Source organism: Pan paniscus, chromosome 3, assembly GCF_029289425.2.
Source record: "Pan paniscus chromosome 3, NHGRI_mPanPan1-v2.0_pri, whole genome shotgun sequence".
Taxonomy (NCBI): domain Eukaryota; kingdom Metazoa; phylum Chordata; class Mammalia; order Primates; family Hominidae; genus Pan; species Pan paniscus.
The window spans coordinates 6026163-6047893 of NC_073252.2; the positions used below are offsets into that span (position 1 = coordinate 6026163).

At 44.7% G+C, this 21731-nt stretch overlaps 1 protein-coding gene across 4 annotated transcripts in view; it reads left to right on the forward strand.

Annotated features, from left to right (window-relative positions):
• Nucleotides 1-21731, forward strand: part of EVC (EvC ciliary complex subunit 1) — a 123496-nt gene that overhangs the window by 50806 nt on the left and 50959 nt on the right. For all 4 annotated transcript variants that reach the window (XM_034951910.3, XM_063603688.1, XM_034951911.3 and 1 more), the window contains exon 12: nucleotides 21469-21681. In XM_034951910.3, the coding sequence (XP_034807801.2) occupies nucleotides 21469-21681 (213 nt within the window). The remainder of the gene's footprint in view (nucleotides 1-21468; nucleotides 21682-21731) is intronic.

Consider the following 21731-nt stretch of genomic DNA (forward strand, 5'->3'; position numbering starts at 1 on the left):
TAACTCGTCATCTAGCATTAGGTATATCTCCCAATGCTATCCCTCCCCCCTCCCCCTACCCCACATCAGTCCGCAGAGTGTGATATTCCCCTTCCTGTGTCCATGTGTTCTCATTGTTCAATTCCCACCTATGAGTGAGAATATGCGGTGTTTGGTTTTTTGTTCTTGGGATAGTTTACTGAGAATGATGATTTCCAATTTCATCCATGTCCCTACAAAGGACATGAACTTATCATTTTTTATGGCTGCATAGTATTCCATGGTATATATGTGCCACATTTTCTTAATCCAGTCTATCATTGTTGGACATTTGGGTTGGTTCCAAGTCTTTGCTATTGTGAATAGTGCCGCAATAAACATACGTGTGCATGTGTCTTTATAGCAGCATGATTTATAGTCCTTTGGGTATATACCCAGTAATGGGATGGCTGGGTCAAATGGTATTTCTAGTTCTAGATCCCTGAGGAATCGCCACACTGACTTCCACAATGGTTGAACTAGTTTACAGTCCCATCAACAGTGTAAAAGTGTTCCTATTTCTCCACATCCTCTCCAGCACCTGTTGTTTCCTGACTTTTTAATGATTGCCATTCTAACTGGTGTGAGATGGTATCTCATTGTGGTTTTCATTTGCATTTCTCTGATGGCCATTGATGGTGAGCATTTTTTCATGTGTTTTTTGGCTGCATCAATGTCTTCTTTTGAGAAGTGTCTGTTCATGTCCTTCGCCCACCTTTTGATGGGGTTGTTTGTTTTTTTCTTGTAAATGTGTTTGAGTTCATTGTAGATTCTGGATATTAGCCCTTTGTCAGATGAGTAGGTTGGGGAAATGTTCTCCCATTTTGTAGGTTGCCTGTTCACTCTGATGGTAGTTTCTTTTGCTGTGCAGAAGCTCTTTAGTTTAATTAGATCCCATTTGTCAATTTTGGCTTTTGTTGCCATTGCTTTTGGTGTTTTAGACATGAAGTCCTTGCCCGTGCCTATGTCCTGAATGGTAATGCCTAGGTTTTCTTCTAGGGTTTTTATGGTTTTAGGTCTAACGTTTAAGTCTTTAATCCATCTTGAATTGATTTTTGTATAAGGTGTAAGGAAGGGATCCAGTTTCAGCTTTCTACATATGGCTAGCCAATTTTCCCAGCACCACTTATTAAGTAGGGAATCCTTTCCCCATTGCTTGTTTTTCTCAGATTTGTCAAAGATCAGATAGTTGTAGATATGCAGTGTTATTTCTGAGGGCTCTGTTCTGTTCCATTGATCTATATCTCTGTTTTGGTACCAGTACCATGCTGTTTTGGTTACTGTAGCCTTGTAGTATAGTTTGAAGTCAGGTAGCGTGATGCCTCCAGCTTTGTTCTTTTGGCTCAGGATTGACTTGGCAATGCAGGCTCTTTTTTGGTTCCATATGAACTTTAAAGTAGTTTTTTCCAATTCTGTGAAGAAAGTCATTGGTAGCTTGATGGGAATGGCATTGAATCTGTAAATTACCTTGGGCAGGATGGCCATTTTCACGATATTGATTCTTCCTACCCATGAGCATGGAATGTTCTTCCATTTGTTTGTATCCTCTTGTATTTCACTGAGCAGTGGTTTGTAGTTCTCCTTGAAGAGGTCCTTCACATCCCTTGTAAGTTAGATTCCTAGATATTTTATTCTCTTTGAAGCAATTGTGAATGGGAGTTCACTCATGATTTGGCTCTCTGTCTGTTGTTGGTGTATAAGAATGCTTGTGATTTTTGTACATTGATTTTGTATCCTGAGACTTTGCTGAAGTTGCTTATCAGCTTAAGGAGATTTGGGGCTGAGACAATGGGGTTTTCTAGATATACAATCATGTCGTCTGCAAACAGGGACAATTTGACTTCCTCTTTTCCAAATTGAATACCCTTTATTTCCTTCTCCTGCCTAATTGCCCTGGCCAGAACTTCCAACACTATGTTGAATAGGAGTGGTGAGAGAGGGCATCCCTGTCTTTTGCCAGTTTTCAAAGGGAATACTTCCAGTTTTTGCCCATTCAGTATGATATTGGATGTGGGTTTGTCATAGATAGCTCTTATTATTTTGAGATATGTCCCATCAATACCTAATTTATTGAGAGTTTTTAGCATGAAGTGTTGTTGAATTTTGTCAAACGCCTTTTCTGCATCTATTGAGATAATCATGTGGCTTTTGTCTTTGGTTCTGTTTATATGCTGGATTACATTTATTGATTTGCGTATATTGAACCAGCCTTGCATCCCAGGGATGAAGCCCACTTGATCATGGTGGATAAGCTTTTGATGTGCTGCTGGATTCGGTTTGCCAGTATTTTATTGAGGATTTTTGCATCAATGTTCATCAAGGATATTGGTCTCAAATTCTCTTTTTTGGTTGTGTCTCTGCCTGGCTTTGGTATCAGGATGATGCTGGCCTCATAAAATGAGTTAGGGAGGATTCCCTCTTTTTCTATTGATTGGAATAGTTTCAGAAGGAATGGTACCAGTTCCTCCTTGTACCTCTGGTAGAATTCAGCTGTGAATCCATCTGGTCCTGGACTCTTTTTGGTTGGTAAGCTATTGATTATTGCTACAATTTCAGCTCCTGTTATTGGTGTATTCAGAGATTCAACTTCTTCCTGGCTTAGTCTTGGGAGAGTGTATGTGTTGAGGAATTTATCCATTTCTTCTAGATTTTCTAGTTTATTTGCTTAGAGGTGTTTGTAGTATTCTCTGATGGTAGTTTGTATTTCTGTGGGATCGGTGGTGATATCCCCTTTATCATTTTTTATTGTGTCTATTTGATTCTCTCTCTTTTTTTCTTTATTAGTCTTGCTAGCCGTCTATCAATTTTGTTGATCCTTTCAAAAAACCAGCTCCTGGATTCATTAATTTTTTGAAGGGTTTTTTGTGTCTCTCTTTCCTTCAGTTCTGCTTTGATTTTAGTTATTTGTTGCCTCCTGCTAGCTTTTGAATGTGTTTGCTCTTGCTTTTCTAGTTCTTTTAATTGTGATATTAGGGTGTCAATTTTGGATCTTTCCTGCTTTCTCTTGTGGGCATTTAGTGCTATAAATTTCCCTCTACACACTGCTTTGAATGCGTCCCAGAGATTCTGGTATGTTGTGTCTTTCTTCTCGTTGGTTTCAAAGAACATCTTTATTTCTGCCTTCATTTCGTTATGTACCAAGTAGTCATTCAGGAGCAGGTTGTTCAGTTTCCATGTAGTTGAACGGTTTTGAGTGAGATTCTTAATCCTGAGTTCTAGTTTGATTGCACTGTGGTCTGAGAGATAGTTTGTTATAATTTCTGTTCTTTTACATTTGCTGAGGAGAGCTTTACTTCCAAGTATGTGGTCAATTTTGGAATAGGTGTGGTGTGGTGCTGAAAAAAATGTATATTCTGTTGATTTGGGGTGGAGAGTTCTGTAGATGTCTATTAGGTCCGCTTGGTGCAGAGCTGAGTTCAATTCCTGGGTATCCTTGTTGACTTTCTGTCTCGTTGATCTGTCTAATGTTGACAGTGGGGTGTTAAAGTCTCCCATTATTAATGTGTGGGAGCCTATGTCTCTTTGTAGGTTACTCAGGACTTGCTTTATGAATCTGGGTGCTCCTGTATTGGGTGCATATATATTTAGGATAGTTAGCTCTTCTTGTTGAATTGATCCCTTTACCATTATGTAATGGCTTTCTTTGTCTCTTTTGATATTTGTTGGTTTAAAGTCTGTTTTATCAGAGACTAGGATTGCAACCCCTGCCTCTTTTTGTTTTCCATTTGCTTGGTAGATCTTCCTCCATCCTTTTATTTTGAGCCTATGTGTGTCTCTGCACGTGAGATGGGTTTCCTGAATACAGCACACTGATGGGTCTTGACTCTTCATCCAATTTGCCAGTCTGTGTCTTTTAATTGGAGCATTTAGTCCATTTACATTTAAAGTTAATATTGTTATGTGTGAATTTGATCCTGTCATGATGATGTTAGCTGGTTATTTTGCTCATTAGTTGATGCAGTTTCTTCCTAGTCTCGGTGGTCTTTACATTTTGGCATGATTTTGCAGCGGCGGGTACCAGTTGTTCCTTTCCATGTTTAGCGCTTCCTTCAGCAGCTCTTTTAGGGCAGGGCTGGTGGTGACAAAATCTCTCAGCATTTGCTTGTCTGTAAAGTATTTTATTTCTCCTTCACTTATGAAGCTTAGTTTGGCTGGATATGAAATTCTGGGTTGAAAATTCTTTTCTTTAAGAATGTTGGATATTGGCCCCCACTCTCTTGTGGCTTGTAGGGTTTCTGCCGAGCGATCAGCTGTTAGTCTGATGGGCTTCCCTTTGTGGGTAACCCGACCTTTCTCTCTGGCTGCCCTTCACATTTTTTCCTTCATTTCAACTTTGGTGAATCTGACAATTATGTGTCTTGGAGTTGCTCTTCTCGAGGAGTATCTTTGTGGCGTTCTCTGTATTTCCTGAATCTGAATGTTGGCCTGCCTTGCTAGATTGGGGAAGTTCTCCTGGATAATATCCTGCAGAGTGTTTTCCAACTTGGTTCCATTCTCCCCATCACTTTCAGGTACACCAATCAGACGTAGATTTGGTCTTTTCACATAGTCCCATATTTCTTGGAGGCTTTGCTCGTTTCTTTTTATTCTTTTTTCTCTAAACTTCCCTTCTCGCTTCATTTCATTCATTTCATCTTCCATTGCTGGTACCCTTTCTTCCAGTTGATCGCATTGGCTCCTGAGGCTTCTGCATTCTTCACGTAGTTCTCGAGCCTTGGTTTTCAGCTCCATCAGCTCCTTTAAGCACTTCTCTGTATTGGTTATTCTAGTTATACATTCTTCTAAACTTTTTTCAAAGTTTTCAACTTCTTTGCCTTTGGTTTGAATTTCCTCCTGTAGCTCAGAGTAATTTGATCGTCTGAAGCCTTCTTCTCTCAGCTTGTCAAAGTCATTCTCCATCCAGCTTTGTTCTGTTGCTGGTGAGGAGCTCTGTTCCTTTGGAGGAGGAGAGGCGCTCTACTTTTTAGAGTTTCCAGTTTTTCTGCTCTGTTTTTTCCCCATCTTTGTGGTTTTATCTACTTTTGGTCTTTGATGATGGTGATGTACAGATGGGTTTTTGGTGTGGATGTCCTTTCTTTTTGTTAGTTTTCCTTCTAACAGACAGGACCCTCAGCTGCAGGTCTGTTGGAATACCCTGCCGTGTGAGGTGTCAGTGTGCCCCTGCTGGGGGGTGCCTCCCAGTTAGGCTGCTCGGGGGTCAGGGGTCAGGGACCCACTTGAGGAGGCAGTCTGCCCGTTCTCAGATCTCCAGCTGCGTGCTGGGAGAACCACTGCTCTCTTCAAAGCTGTCAGACAGGGACATTTAAGTCTGCAGAGGTTACTGCTGTCTTTTTGTTTGTCTGTGCCCTGCCCCCAGAGGTGGAGCCTACAGAGGCAGGCAGGCCTCCTTGAGCTGTGGTGGGCTCCACCCAGTTCGAGCTTCCTGGCTGCTTTGTTTACCTAATCAAGCCTGGGCAATGGCGGGCGCCCCTCCCCCAGCCTCGCTGCCGCCTTGCAGTTTGATCTCAGACTGCTGTGCTAGCAATCAGCGAGACTCCGTGGGCGTAGGACCCTCCGAGCCAGGTGCGGGGTATAATCTCGTGGTGCGCCGTTTTTTAAGCCCGTCAGAAAAGAGCAGTATGCGGGTGGGAGTTACCCGATTTTCCAGGTGCCCTCTGTCACCCCTTTCTTTGACTAGGAAAGGGAATTGCCTGACCCCTTGTGCTTCCAGAGTGAGGCAATGCCTCGCCCTGCTTCGGCTCGCGCACGGTGCGCTGCACCCACTGACCTGTGCCCACTGTCTGGCACTCCCTAGTGAGATGAACCCGGTACCTCAGATGGAAATGCAGAAATCACCTGTCTTCTGCGTCGCTCACGCTGGGAGCTGTAGACCGGAGCTGTTCCTATTTGGCCATCTTGGCTGCTCCCGCCACCGGCAGCTTAGAATTTTACTTTTCTTCCTCAGTCTGCTAACCAGGCACCTTGGGAGAGTTTGTTCATTCATTCATTCATTCATTCATTCATTAAGTATTGTTAAGCACAGCTTTGTGCAGCATGTGCATGCTTGGCGTTGCAGCAGCAGCAGCAGTGAGGCCAGTGTAAGGGCAGTGGGGAAGCTGGGGAGGAAGGTAGGGAGAAAGGAGCAGAAGAGGAGGGGATGAGTCTAGATCGCCTCATCTTGGAAGACGTTGCAGACCTTTCCAAGATAGTTTCATTTACTTCTGAGTGAGACAGGAAATCACCAGCGTGTTTTGAGTAGGGAAGTGACTTGCTTTATGTTTTACAAGGACCAGTGTGGTTTCCGTGAGGAAAACAGACTGTAGGGGCAGAGGCAGAAGCAGGGAGCCCTGGTAGGAGACTGCTGTGGCCCCTGAAAGAGATGGTGCTGACTGACGGGGCAGGGAGAAAGCCTGGAGCTTTGTGTCTGTTTGGACGATCAATATCCCACCTCCTCTATGTTAAAGTAGACCTAATAGGCCTTCATATGAGTATCAAGAGGTTTAAATAATCTCACGTGGGTAAAGCATATAGAAGAGTGTTGGGCACACACTGATACTCAAAATGTACTCTCCGCTGGGCACAGTGGCTCACACCTGTGACCCAGCACTTTGGGAGGCTGAGGCAAGCGGATCACTTGAGGTCAAGAGTTCAAGACCAGCCTGGCCAACAGGGTGAAACCTCATCTCTACTAAAAATACAAAAATTAGCCAGGTGTGGTGGTGGGTGCCTGTTATCCCAGCTACTCGGGAGGCTGAGGCATGAGAATCGCTTGAACCCAGGAGGTGGAGGTTGCAGTGAGGCGAGATCACACCACTGTACTCTAGTCTGCTGACAGCAAAACTCTGTCTCAAAAAAAAAAAAAAAGAAATATTCTCATTCATCATCATTCACCATATAGAAAGGTGTGTGTGCACAGAACAGGCTCTCAAGGTACCCTGCCTTGCTGGCTGGCTGGCTGTGCCCAGGCACACAGAGGCATCATTTTACCCCTTCTTTGGGCATGACACTGATCATGATATTGCAGGCACAGTGGCTGTGAGATACATTTGATGGTCACCTATATTAATTTGTTTTCACACTTGTAATAAAGATATACCCGAGACTGAGTAATTTATAAAGGAAACAGGTTTAACAGACTCACAGTTCCATGTGGCTGGGGAGGCCTCACAGTTATGGCGGAAGGCAAATGAGGAGCAAAGTGACATCTTACATGGCAGCAGGCAAGAGAGAGCATGTGCAGGGGAACTCCTCTTTATAAAACCATCAGATCTCATGAGACTTACCCACTGTCACAAGAACAGCATGGGAAAGACCCACCCCAGTGACTCATTTACCTCCCACTGGGTCAGTCCCATGACATGGGGATTATGGGAGCTACAATTCAAGATGAGATTTAGGTGGGGACACAGCTAAACCATATCATAACCTAATGGTTCTCAGGGCTGCAGAGAAAAGTGCATTTTTCTGAATCCCCACTGTCCCTCGGCCTCTAAACAGTCCATTTTCAGTTCAGTTGGGATGGATGCTGTGCGATCGCATGAGCTCTGTGGCTCGGCACCTCACGAACAGGTTGCTGCACCAAAGCCAGTGTCATCCTGATAACAACGGGGCTCTGGGTGGAGTTTGCTGTCATCCCATTCCAGGGGCCACACAACCCACCTGTTCATTTGGATGTGTGTCTGACTGTCCCCCCATAGCTGTTTCTCTTGAAAGGCTCTGGGAGAAGGTGGTAAAATCACAGCCCTGTCATGCGGGGACTTCTCAGCTTCAGGCTGTCCCAGGAAGTTAGGACTGAGAAAAAGATAAAACACTGGACTCTGTCCTTGAAGAACACAGGCATGATAACAGGTGCTTATGAAGTGTCTGAGAGTAGTTCCCAAACCACCTTCACTTCTTCTGATGTCAGATGCAAGTTTGGCGGTCCTGAAGATCCCCCTCAGGCTCTTTAACTCACCAGAAGGACTCCCAGCACTCCCTGACAGCTGCTGTGCTCAGGGCCAGGCTGATGATGATGGAAGGCTACAGACTAAAGTCAGCCAAGGGAGAGGCATAGGGCTCAAGGAGGGCTCCCTGCACAGAGCTTCTGGGTGTCCTCTCCTGGTGGAGTTGGGGGCAGCACTAACTCCCCCTGGCCACAATATGTGACAAGGCACACAGATTGTCACCAAGCAGGGAAGCTTGCCCAGGCTTCAGTGTCCAGAGTTTTTATTGGGCTCAGCTACATTGGCATGGCTGACCCGCTGCCCCCACAGCTGCCCTGAGCCTCCAGCCCTTCAGAGGTCAAGCTAAGACCACATGCCCTAAGGCCTCCCTGCCGTAAATCACAGTGTTAGCATAGACTATCAAGGCCGCCAGGTCAGCAAAGACACTCCAGTCAGACCAAACGTTCCAGGGGCTGAGAGGTGACATACCAGGGGCCAAGGACAGGCCAGACCCCTCTTTGGTCAAGATTAAGTGCTGCATGGCACTGGAAGTCTAAAGTCTCTGTTCAAGGTCACTCAGCTGGGGCCTAGGAGTCAGGCCCAAGACTCGTAACATTCTAGTGGGAAGTAGTGATTCGGAGAACACAAGAAGGGAGAAGGAATGTGCCCTCCTTGATGGAAGGGCTGAGGCTTGTTCATTTCTCCACCCCTGGGGTTGTGTCCAGGGGATAACCCACTCTAGACAATCAGTCAATATTGATGAATACACAAATCAGTCAATCAGTTAATGTATTAATGAATTGGCTGGGAGTGTTGCCTAACACCTGTAATCCCAGCACTTTGGGAGGCCGAGGTGGGCAGATACACCTGAAGTCCAGAGCTCAAGACCAGCCCGGCCAACATGGCAAAACCCCATCTCTACTAAAAATACAAAAATTAGCCAGGTGTGGTGGGGTGTGCCTGTAATCCCAGCTACTTGGGAGGCTGAGGCAGGAGAATTGTTGAACCCGGGAGGCAGAGGTTGCAGTGAGACGAGATCGCACCATTGCACTCCAGCCTGGGTGACAGAGCGAGACTTCATTTCAAAAAAAAAAAAAAAGAAAAGAAAATACATCAATGTATCAGCTAAACAGTTGTCATTCTGAAGATGTCATATTAGGTATTAGTTTTCTATAGCCACTATAACTAATGACCACAAACTCAGTGGCTTAAAGCAACACAAAGTTATGTTACATTTCTGGAGGTCAGAAGTCTGATGTGGATCTCTCTGGGTTAAAATGAAGGTGTCAGCAGGGCTGACTCCTCCTGGAGGCTCCAGGGGAGAAACAGTTTTCTTGACTTTTCCAGTTTCTAGAGGCCACCCACATTCCTTGGCTCAGGGCCCTTTCTTCCATCTTCAGGGCCAGCTACTCCTGCCTCTGCTTCCACCATTACATCTTCTCTGACTGTGACCCTCCTGCCTCCCTCATTCACTTATAAGAACCCTGTGATGACATTGGAGCCAACAGTGTCATCCAGGATCATCTTTCCATCTCAGGATCCTTAACTCAATCCCACCTGCGAAGTCTCTTTACCATGTAAAGTTCCGTGCTCAAAGGTTCCAGGGATTGGGACGTGGACATCTTTAGGGAGACATTCTGTGTACCACGGAGAAAAACAGTAGATTTCCAAAGAGAGAAATAAATTTGTTTATTGAAGGCCATGAAAACCCTGACTTTCTGGGCAGTAACCTATTGGAAGCAGATCTTGAGAGAAAATGATAGAAGCCTGGGCACCACAGACCTCCCCGTCGCCGGGAAGCAGGTGTCCATGGGCGCTGCAGAGTGCAAGGCAGTTTCCATGGTCCTTTATTAGGCTTAAAGGGTTATACACCATGACCAAGGATGCAGGTACTGAGAAAAATAGGCTGGGTGATTCATATCTCCCTTTACAGTAACCAGCTAAGGGAATGTGGCTTTTTATTTTATTTTATTTTATTATTATTATTATTTTGAGATGGAGTCTCACTCTGTCGCCCAGGCTGGAGTGCAGTGACATGATCTCGGCTCACTGCAAGCTCCGTCTTCCGGGTTCACGCCATTCTCCTGTCTCAGCCTCCCGAGTAGCTGGGACTACAGGCGCCGCTACCACGCCCGGCTAATTTTTTGTATTTTTAGTAGAGACGGTTTCACCGTGTTAGCCAGGATGGTCTCAATCTCCTGACTTCGCGATCCGCCCGCCTCGGCCTCCCACAGGGCTGGGATTACAGGCGTGAGCCACCGTGCCTGGCTGTGGCTTTTTATTTTAATTTAGTAAAACTACTGGGGTAAATGTGTTGTGTTTTCTTTGCAGAAATACAACTCACAGTGCCCTTGTATCACATGCTACCCCTCTTTCCTTTTGGTAATTTTCACAACCATCTTACCTCCCTGCAAAGAGGTACAGCGGGGAGAAGAGTCATTCAAGAAGCAGACAGACCAGGTTATGGGCCCATTTCAGCTGCATACCTGCTGTGTGGCCTAGTCCATATCACTTAACCTCTCTGATCCAGGAATTCTTGGCTACCTTCCTTTTAAGTTCTTAACCATATGAAAGAGCCACTTAACACCCCAGAATGCCTCCTGTTGTTCTCAAGAAGAAGTCCAACATCCTTAATCTGGTCCATCATGACCACCTAGCTGGGTCCACGGGGCCCATCCAGCCTGTCCACAAGATGCCCCCAGCCTGACCCACAAGGTCTTCCTGGCCTGACCTATGACGCTTCCACCCAAGCTGGCCCACAGGATCCACCTGTCCAGCCTGGCCTATGAGGTCCACACAACCTGGCCCACTCATCACCCTTCCTAAAGTTCTGTCCCTTGCTCCCTGACTTCCAGCTGACCTCAGATATCTCTCAGTTCCCCCAAGGGTGCACTTGTCCCTCCCACCCCAGTGCCTGAAACTGTCTTCCTCCCTTCCCTGGGCTTTGCCTAGCCAGCTCATTCTTGCTCTTTGAGTCTCAGCTGAAATGTCACTTCTTTAGGGGAGCCCTCCTCTGACCTCTCCCCAGACCTGTCTAACTTAGGACTTCCATCCTTCTGGTCATCACATGTGCCACAGCCTGGGGGGAGCATGTGTGCAATGTCCCCTGTTGGGCTGTGAACTCCCTCGGGTCTGGGTCCACACCTGCCTCGGTCACCGCAGTGTCCCTGGCACAGGGCCTTGCCTGCGGTAGGTGCCAGGAGACATTTGCAAAATGAACGTATGCTTGCTGTGAGGATGACACACATATTTATCCCAGAGCTTTCACTTCTAGGACCCCCTCCATCTCCTGCTGTCCAGGTAACTATGATCACAGTCATGCTGTGTCACAAGACACCTGAAAACCTAGGGGCTGAAAACAACAGTGATTTGCTCTCATGGTCTGCAGCTTGGCCAGCAGTTAGCTGATCTAGGCTGGGCTTGATTAACTTGACTCAGCCTTGCTCCATGTCTCTCCCATCTTCTCCCTAAGACCTGTGGACTAGCCTGGGCATGTTCTTCTCATAGCAATAGCTGAGGTCTAGCCTCCAAAGCAGCACACCTCACTTCCACCTCATTCTGTCGCCCAAAGCAAGTTACATGCCTGAACTCAGTGTAGCAGAGGCAGGGAAGTGCTCTCCACTCACCTTGAGAAGTCCCAGCAAAGTTATGTGGCAAGGGATGTGGGTGCCGGGAGAGAGACTGGGAGGCGGTGCGCTGAGCTGCCGGGGTGTTTTGTGGGATCCCCCATAGTCCCTGCAGGTTTGTATGCAGGTATCCTCCCTTCCTTTTTTAAGGGAGTTGGCCCATGGTCATGCTTCTGGTGGATGGCCCAGTACTGCAGGTGCCTGCCAGAGCTCTTGCCCCTTGTTCAACCCACTTCCCATTTTTAAGAGACCCAAGCTCACCTGTGCTCTCCAGGACCCACTTGTCAGGGGAACTTGAGCACACTTTACTCTGAAGTCATTAAATGTGCATCTTCAGAACAATCAGGCTGGGGTCCCTGGGGAACATTCTTGGGTCCTGTGATGAGGAACAAAAGTCTCCCAGGGGCCAGACCATGTCCAGGGAATCCCAGAAAGATCCATTCCGTGGACTCTGAACCTTCATTAGTGCATCTTCAGCCCTGGCCACATCCTTGCCTTGCTTGAACCCCACCATGGTCCAGTTTGCCAGATCTCCACTTGGCAGTGTGTATTTGGGTCCTTCGTATGGTGTTGGCCCCCTCACTAGTCCTGTGCCTCCGCAACACTCTATACTTCAGTCCTACTGGGCCACCTGCCCATTTCTGGCTTTGTACCTCTCCTTCCTTCCCTCCCTCCCATCTCTCCCCTCCTCCTGCTTGCCTTGCAAACAACTGAAACAAAAACTGCCTCTGCTCAGAGGGAATTATTCTCACCTCTTTTCCCCCAAATGCTTTGTTCCTAGAATGATAATAGCAGTGGATAACACTTCTTGAGAACCACACAATAACTTCTCCAACTTTTATCTAATGATACTAGCTAGCATTTATTAAGTGCTTGCTGTGTGCTGTGAGCCAGCCAATCCCCATAAATCCTTTCTAATCCTCATAATCAGCCCTCAAAGCAGGTATTGTCAGCCCCCTTTGACAGATAAGAAGACTGAGCCTTGAGTAGGTTAAGGAAGCTTTGTAAAGCTCTAGACTATGGGTATCTTCCTTGCCCCAAGTCCCTGCTCTGTGAGAAACCTGGGGAGGGCAGGTGGTGGTTTGAATGCGGCTGCAGAGGAGACACCTGAGTGAAGGAGCAAGTACAAAGTGAGCAGTTTGTATTTGCCTGGGCTGTGTGTGCTTCTGTTTGAGGGGAAGGGGATAGCCTCCTAAGCTTGGGGGATGAGGCTCAGGGCCAGCCTCTATTCCCCACCAGAGTTCCACTGTGTCCTGACCCCTTTACACACACTGGGAAAGCAATAATGCAAATTAATTCTGGTTCTATTTCAGGCACAGAATAAATCAGTATCTCCCAAGCGACATATGCCAGCATTAGTGGGAAGTGATGTGTTTTATGGCCTGTCAGACCATGTGACAAAGAACGCAGACTTGAGTCTTTCCAAGGAGCAGACAGGATCCAGCACATTTCTTATTAGAAGGAGCCTAAGCTAATGGACCCTGTTGTTTTTACAAAGCTAACCCTTCTCTAATTTACAAATCCCGCATATTTTTGTGATTTGACCATTGTGAACAATAAAGAAAAAGGTGTGTCCCAACCACTGCTGTAGAATAGGAGAGTCCAAGAATGACAGTCAACTTAAAAATCTGTCTCCTGGCAGAAAATTGGGATTCTCAGAGGCTGGAAAATAATGTCCATCATCCCCACTCACTGAAAGTGTTTTTATTGTGAAATATAAGACATATGAATAAATAAAGCATAATCTTACAAATTAACAAATGATTATTGTAAAACATTTATGAAACCATATAGAGCAAGAAAGAGAATGTAGCTGGGACCCCAGAACACCCCCAATGCCTCCTCCGCATCCTAACAGCCTCCCTGCTCCCAGGAGCCGTCATCCAGCTGATACAGAAATCAGATCCCTAGTTTGATTTACAGTTGTAAATCTCAGAGCACATCCTGGACATTGTTGTGCAGCTTTGGCAGTTTTTGAACTTTATATAAATGGAATCATGCAGCATGTGCTTTGTCCCATTGGCCTTTCACTCAACTTGATATTTGAGAGATCCATCCTTGTGGTTGTATGTGGCAGTAGTTCATTCTTCCTCATTGCTGTGGAGTGTTCTGTTGTATAAATACACTGCCATACATTTACCCATCCTACTAGTGATGGGCTTTGGAGTCTTGTGTTAGCCTATTACACACTGGCTGACGTGAACTTTCTTGTAGAAGCTGTGTGTACATATTCTTGGATATACCAAAGAGTGGAAGTATTGGATTAAAGAGTATGTGTAGCTTCAATTTATATCTCATATAGTTGTTGATTAAGATTTGGAATTTATAGGTCAATTTGAGGAGAATTAATGTGTTTACAATATCAAGTCTTCCAATCAAGAAACATGGTATATTGCTACAATTATTTAGGTCGTATTTAATTTAGTTTTTCTTAATATTGCTTAGTGGTTTCTACCATTAGGTATAATATGTAATATAGCTGTTGTTTTTTTTAATCAAGTTAAGGAAGTTTCTTTCCATTCCTAATTTGCTAAGTGTGTTTCTCATGCATAGAAATTAAATTTTGTAAAATGCTTTTATCTTCCTCTACTGAGGTAATCAGTGTAATATTTTTCTCCTTTATTCTGTTAATTTGGCAAATTTCATTGATTTTGTAATGTTATTAACTACATACAAATTTATAACTTTTTCATTTTTCCAGTGAATTAAACCTTTTAGCATTAGGAACTGACCCCTTTGTGTCTAGTCATGTTTTGTTTTCTTTTTCTTAAAGACTATTTTATCTGCTATTCATGTAGCAAAAAAGTGACCCTGTGTTTACTAGGTGCTGGCCCTTCATTTATTCATTCATTCACTCATTCATTCTTTAAAAAATATTTACCTGAGTAGCATCAAGGTCATGGGCACTGGAACCCAACTGTCAGAGCTGTGTGTAAACTTGTGCAACTTATTTAACTTCTCTTTTACATGTAAAGAGGAAGCCTCAGTTTCCTCATCTGTAAATTTCTTCCATCAGTTTGGCAAATTTCATTATCTCTTCAAATACTGCTTCTACCCAGACTTGCCCTCCGATCCTTCAGAGACTCCAATTTAACATGTTGGACCTTCCCATTGTATGTTTTCTGTCATTATCTTTTCCTCCATATTTTCCATCCTTGAGTCTCTCCTTGCTTTGTTCTGCTAGTTTCTTCTGATCTATTTTCCAGTGGGCTAATTCTCTCTTCAGCTGCACCTAAACTGCTATTAAACCTGTACACTGAGTTCTTAATATTGGACAATATTTTTCAATTCTAGAACTGCTAGTTGGCTCTTTTTAAACTAAGTAGTGTTACTTTTTATAATTTCCAGCTCCTTGCTTAAAGGTTTAAGAGTGGCTTTTAACTTCATAAGCATAGTAAGCATTGATATTTTAAAGACCATGTCTTGTAATTACATGCTGACTTGTAATTACTCTCTGAAGTACCTGTGGGTTTGTTTCTGATGCCCATTGTTTGTGTAGGTCTTTGATCATGTTACCTTATCTCCTCATGTGTCTGTTTATATTTTGTGTACTATATTTCAAATTTGCACACTTATTTGTAGAAATATTTTCAGGTATACAGTGATACTGTCCTTCTCCAAAGAGGATTTTCTTTTGCTTTTGTCAGATATCAGCACCTCTAGTGATCCAGGGTCACCTTAATTCAAAGTCAGGGCTTAAAATATCCTGGGCAATCTAAATAACTTGACTCCAGGTTACAGTTTGTATAACGAGTCTGGACTGGTTCCCTTCCATTTTACTAATATTTCTCCAGTGTGGCTTTTTGGGTACCAACCGTAAGTGTGGAATGGTTTACCAGGCCCCCACCCGTAATGAACAATGAACTTGAACTTCGGTCCTCTGACAGCGTCAGGCTGTCAAAGGACCTGCTCAGCTGTTCAGCCGTCCCCTCTGAATCAACCAACACTCCCTAGGTAAAAGCAGCCCAAAGACTGGGCATGCCCCTCCAGATGTGTCGTCTTAGACCTTGGCCCATGTACTCATCACAGTCTTCTTAGATCTTTGCAACTTTTATGAAGATTTAATAATTATTTTCTCCACTTACCTTTTTCATTCACCCCTAGTGAAAAGATTGGTCCAAGTTATCTGGTTAGCCATATCAGAAATATAATCTCTAAATCTTTTAAAAGAATGTGGGTTCCATATGCCCTTGTCATGGTCACTTTATTCTGACCAAAGTCAGGGTTGGCCATGAACTTAAGAGTGTGGCATTCATTAGGTTGAATTAACATTGATTTGAATGAAATTTTTTGTTGTTGTTGTTATTATACTTTAAGTTTTAGGGTACATGTGCACAATGTGCAGGTTAGTTACGTATGGATACATGTGACATGCTGGTGCGCTGCACCCACTAACTCGTCATCGAGCATTAGGTATATCTCCCAGTGCTATCCCTCCCCCCTCCCCCTACCCCACAACAGTCCCCAGAGTGTGATGTTCCCCTTCCTGTGTCCATGTGTTCTCATTGTTCAATTCCCACCTATGAGTGAGAATATGCGGTGTTTGGTTTTTTGTTCTTGCGATAGTTTGCTGAGAATGATGGTTTCCAGCTTCATCCATGTCCCTACAAAGGACATGAACTCATCATATTTTATGGCTGCATAGTATTCCATGGTATATATGTGCCACATTTTCTTAATCCAGTCTATCATTGTTGGACATTTGGGTTGGTTCCAAGTCTTTGCTATTGTGAATAGTGCCGCAATAAACATACGTGTGCATGTGTCTTTATAGCAGCATGATTTATAGTCCTTTGGGTATATACCCAGTAATGGTATGGCTGGGTCAAATGGTATTTCTAGTTCTAGATCCCTGAGGAATCGCCACACTGACTTCCACAATGGTTGAACTAGTTTACAGTCCCACCAACAGTGTAAAAGTGTTCCTATTTCTCCACATCCTCTCCAGCACCTGTTGTTTCCTGACTTTTTAATGATTGCCATTCTAACTGGTGTGAGATGATAACTCATTGTGGTTTTGATTTGCATTTCTCTGATGGCCATTGATGGTGAGCATTTTTTCATGTGTTTTTTGGCTGCATAAATGTCTTCTTTTGAGAAATGTCTGTTCATGTCCTTCGCCCACTTTTTGATGGGGTTGTTTGTTTTTTTCTTGTAAATGTGTTTGAGTTCATTGTAGATTCTGGATATTAGCCCTTTGTCAGATGAGTAGGTTGGGAAAATGTTCTCCCATTTTGTAGGTTGCCTGTTCACTCTGATGGTAGTTTCTTTTGCTGTGCAGAAGCTCTTTAGTTTAATGAGATCCCATTTGTCAATTTTGGCTTTTGTTGCCATTGCTTTTAGTGTTTTAGACATGAAGTCCTTGCCCATGCCTATGTCCTGAATGGTAATGCCTAGGTTTTCTTCTAGGGTTTTTGTGGTTTTAGGTCTAACATTTAAGTCTTTAATCCATCTTGAATTGATTTTTGTATAAGGTGTAAGGAAGGGATCCAGTTTCAGCTTTCTCCATATGGCTAGCCAGTTTTCCCAGCACCATTTATTAAGTAGGGAATCCTTTCCCCATTGCTTGTTTTTCTCAGGTTTGTCAAAGATCAGATAGTTGTAGATATGCGGCATTATTTCTGAGGGCTCTGTTCTGTTCCATTGATCTATATCTCTGTTTTGGTACCAGTACCATGCTGTTTTGGTTACTGTAGCCTTGTAATATAGTTTGAAGTCAGGTAGCGTGATGCCTCCAGCTTTGTTCTTTTGGCTTAGGATTGACTTGGCGATGCGGGCTCTTTTTTGGTTCCATATGAACTTTAAAGTAGTTTTTTCCAATTCTGTGAAGAAAGTCATTGGTAGCTTGATGGGAATGGCATTGAATCTATAAATTACCTTGGGCAGTATGGCCATTTTCACGATATTGATTCTTCATACCCATGAGCATGGAATGTTCTTCCATTTGTTTGTATCCTCTTTTATTTCACTGAGCAGTGGTTTGTAGTTCTCCTTGAAGAGGTCCTTCACATCCCTTGTAAGTTGGATTCCTAGGTATTTTATTCTCTTTGAAGCAATTGTGAATGGGAGTTCACTCATGATTTGGCTCTGTTTGTCTGTTGTTGGTGTATAAGAATGCTTGTGATTTTTGTACATTGATTTTGTATCCTGAGACTTTGCTGAAGTTGCTTATCAGCTTAAGGAGATTTTGGGCTGAGACAATGGGGTTTTCTAGATATACAAGCATGTCATCTGCAAACAGGGACAATTTGACTTCCTCTTTTCCTAATTGAATACCCTTTATTTCCTTCTCCTGCCTAATTGCCCTGGCCAGAACTTCCAACACTATGTTGAATAGGAGTGGTGAGAGAGGGCATCCCTGTCTTGTGCCAGTTTTCAAAGGGAATGCTTCCAGTTTTTGCCCATTCAGTATGATATTGGCTGTGGGTTTGTCATAGATAGCTCTTATTATTTTGAGATACGTCCCATCAATACCTAATTGATTAAGAGTTTTTAGCATGAAGTGTTGTTGAATTTTGTCAAAGGTCTTTTCTGCATCTATTGAGATAATCATGTGGTTTTTGTCTTTGGTTCTGTTTATATGCTGGATTACATTTATTGATTTGCGTATATTTAACCAGCCTTGCATCCCAGGCATGAAGCAAACCGAATCCAGCAGCACATCAAAAAGCTTATCCACCATGATTTGAATGAAATTTAACTTATATTCATTGAGCACAGCAAGTATGAGCTAGGTATATTCACCATACTAAGTGTATGTGTGAGAATATGTTTATTTTCCTTTTAAAAAAACAATTATCCATGTAGCACACTGGCTAAGGGTATGAGTCCAAGAGTCCAATGGCCAGGACCTTCCATCTGTAAACTGTGTTCCAGTTGCTCATCTTCTCTGTGCCTCAGTTTCCTCATTTGTAAAATGATAATAATTATAATAGAATGCCTTGATTGAACTGTTATATAGGTTGAGTGATATTATGCAAAAACAGTGTTCTTGACTCAAATTAGTAATTCTTAACAATTACATTTATTATCACCTGTCATTTTCTGGGGACTCTGCCAGGCCCTGCAAATGCAAAGGTGGTAAGAAGAAACTCTGTGGTCTTGTCCATGAGAAGGACAGTCATACAACCAGTACCTGCAAAGGTTGGTGAGTGCTGGAAGGGCAGCAGCAAAGGAGGGGCACCTCTTCTGGGGTCTGTAAGATGACCAGGTTCAGTGGTTCACTAAGACAGCTCATGGACTCAGCCTATAGTTGTACCCATGGCTAAGAGTTACTGCAGTGAAAGGATTCAAAGCAAAATCAGCAAAGGGAAAAGCTACAAGGCGTAAAATCCAGAGGAAACCAGGCACAAGTTTCCAGAATCTTCTCCCCATGGAGTCACACAGGATGCACTTAATTCACATGAGTTGTGGCAGCATGTGTGAAATGTTGTCTACCAGGGAAGCTATCTTGAGCTTAGAGTCCAGGGATTCTGTTGGGATCAGTCATACGGGCACATCTCCTTCCTGTCATGTACCAAGATTCCAGACTCCAGGAAGGAAAGCAGATGTTCAGCTAAGCCACATTGCACCTAATGAGACCCTGTGTTCAGAGTGCCTTGCCAGAAAAGGAGACCTCGAATTGATTTTTGGAACATGTGAGGAGAGTTCCTGGGCAGAGGGGAGCGTGGGTGCTCTAGTTGTGTTGGGGCATGGCGTATTCAGGGACTGCCAGCACGTGCTTGGTTGGGGAGGATATGAGATGTGGGTGCAGACCCTAGTGCGACAAAGCCGCTATCTCAGGGAGCTGTGGTCTAGGGGAATGACAGATAAACTGTGGCTTAGATACCCTGGTAGGCTAACCAAACAGCTGGTGGGAGCTCGGGGTCAGAAATGCCCGTGTTAGTGGCCCAGGGGAGGCTCCAGAGAAGGGATTATTTTGGAGGGATTTTTCAGGGCGAGGAGTCCATTCTGGGTGTAAAAGTGATTGGAGATGGGGCAAAAGGAGTGTTAAAGCTTCTGGGCTGGGCGCGGTGGCCCACACCTGTAATCCCAGCACTTTGGGAGGTCAAGGCAGGCAGATCATTTGAGCTCAGGAGTTCGAGAGCAGCCTGAGCAACACAGCAAAACCTCGTCTCCACAAAAAAATATAAAAAATTAGCCAGGCATAGTGGCATACACTCTATAGTCTCAGCTATTTGGGAGGCTGAGGCGAGAGGGTCACCTGAGTCCAGGAAGTCGAGGGTGTGATCACGCCCCTGAACTCCAGCCTGGGCGACAGAGGGAGATCCTGTCTCAAAACAAAACAAAAAGCATCTGCATAATGAAACATGCAATGAGATGCCATTTATGGGTGAATGAACACAAATACCAAAAGCCACCTTTATGAACATGATATGCAGGGAAAGTAGAGACCTGTAAACTGGAGAGAGGGTCACTGCATTCATGGGGATGGCTGTCTGAGGCTGAGAGGGAGGGAAAAGGATTTCAGGGAGCCATAAAGCATTCCAACTTGACCTGTAAAGTTCCATGTTTTTTGTTTTTGTTTGTTTTTATATTTTTTGAGATGGAGTCTCTCTCTGTCACCCAAGTTGGAGTGCAGTGACACAATCTCAGCTCACTGCAACCTGGACCAGCTTCAAGTGATTCTCCTGCCTCAGCCTCCCAAGTAGCTGGGATTACAGACGTGCACCACCACGCCCGGCTAATTTTTATATTTTTTAGTAGAGACAGGGTTTCACCGTGTTGGCCAGGCTGGTCTCCAACTCCCAACCTCAGGTGATCTACCCACCTCAGCCTCCCAAAGTGCTGGGATTACAAGTGTGAGCCACTATGCCCAGCTATCTGTAAGGTTCCTTTTTTTTTTTTTTTTTTTTTTTTTTGAGACGGAGTCTCTCTCTGTCGCCCAGGCTGGAGTGCAGTGGCGCAATCTCGGCTCACTGCAAGCTCTGCCTCCCAGGTTCACGCCATTCTCCTGCCTCAGCCTCCCGCTTCCATGTTTTAAATGAAAAAAAAAAAAAAAAAAAAAAAGATGTGAGCGGTGGATTCACAGGTGTTTAATATTATTATTATGGTGTGGGTTTGTTTTTCATGGTTTTTAGAAAGATATTGGGGTGGGGTAGCGGGGATGAAGGCAACAGAATGATAAGACAAGAGGCAGGACAGCTGGGGCCATCTCTGAGCTGCCTGGAAGCCCTGCTGGGTGATCTTGAGTGTGAGGGGAACAGAGGTCTTCCACGTTATTTGAGGAGGATTCATGATAAGACTTGAAGTTTATGAAAATAACTCACTTAAGCATGGAGGGTGGAAGGGAAGACAAAGAGACCAGTGGGGATTGTGAAAATAATCTAGATGGTGACCCAGGGGAGGCCCTAATGATGGTTTTGAGGAGATGCCAGAGTTAGAGAGCTCACTGCGGGAGGAGAGCAGGTGTGAAGGTTGGCGAGGAGAGCAGGTGTGAAGCTTGGCTGAGTGGGGTTGAGAGGGCTCTAAGGTGACGGGTGCATCCCAAGGCTGTGCATGTGTGCGTGTGTGTGTGTAGGAGTGTGTCTATGTGTGCAAGTATGTATGAGTCTGTGTGATTCATGCGTGTATGTGTGCACTTGTCTATGCATGGATGTATGTAGGAGTGTGTGCATGGGTCAGATGTGAACGAAAGTCTGCATGTGTTCCTGTGTGTGTGCATGTGTGTATATGTGCCTGTGTCTGCATGCATATGTGTATGAGTATATGTGCATGTGTCTGTGTGTACAAGTGTGTGTGCATGTGGGGGAGTTACTTGTATGTGTGTCTATGCATGCTTGCATACGTGTGACTTGAGAGTTCCTGTCTGTGGATCTCCTTGTGTCTTGCGGGAGGCTTGTGGAGGAGAGGCAGAGAGCAGCTCAGGCCCCACACAGGGTCCTGCCGTGACCTGTAACCCCATCTGTGGTTCTCGGCTTCAGGAGCTGTACTTCAGCACCGTGGACACTTTCCAGAAGTTCGTGGATGCCCTGTTCCTTCAGACGCTCCCTGGCATGACTGGCCTCCCCCCGGAAGAGTGTGACTACTTGAGGCAGGAAGTCCAGGAGAACGCTGCCTGGCAGCTGGGGAAGTCAGATCGCTTCCGGAGGCAGCAGTGGAAAGTCTTCCAGGAGCTGCTAGAGCAAGAGCAGCAGGTGCGGGCATTTGGGAACCCAGGGGCTGGGGTCTGCATTGTAGAAACACA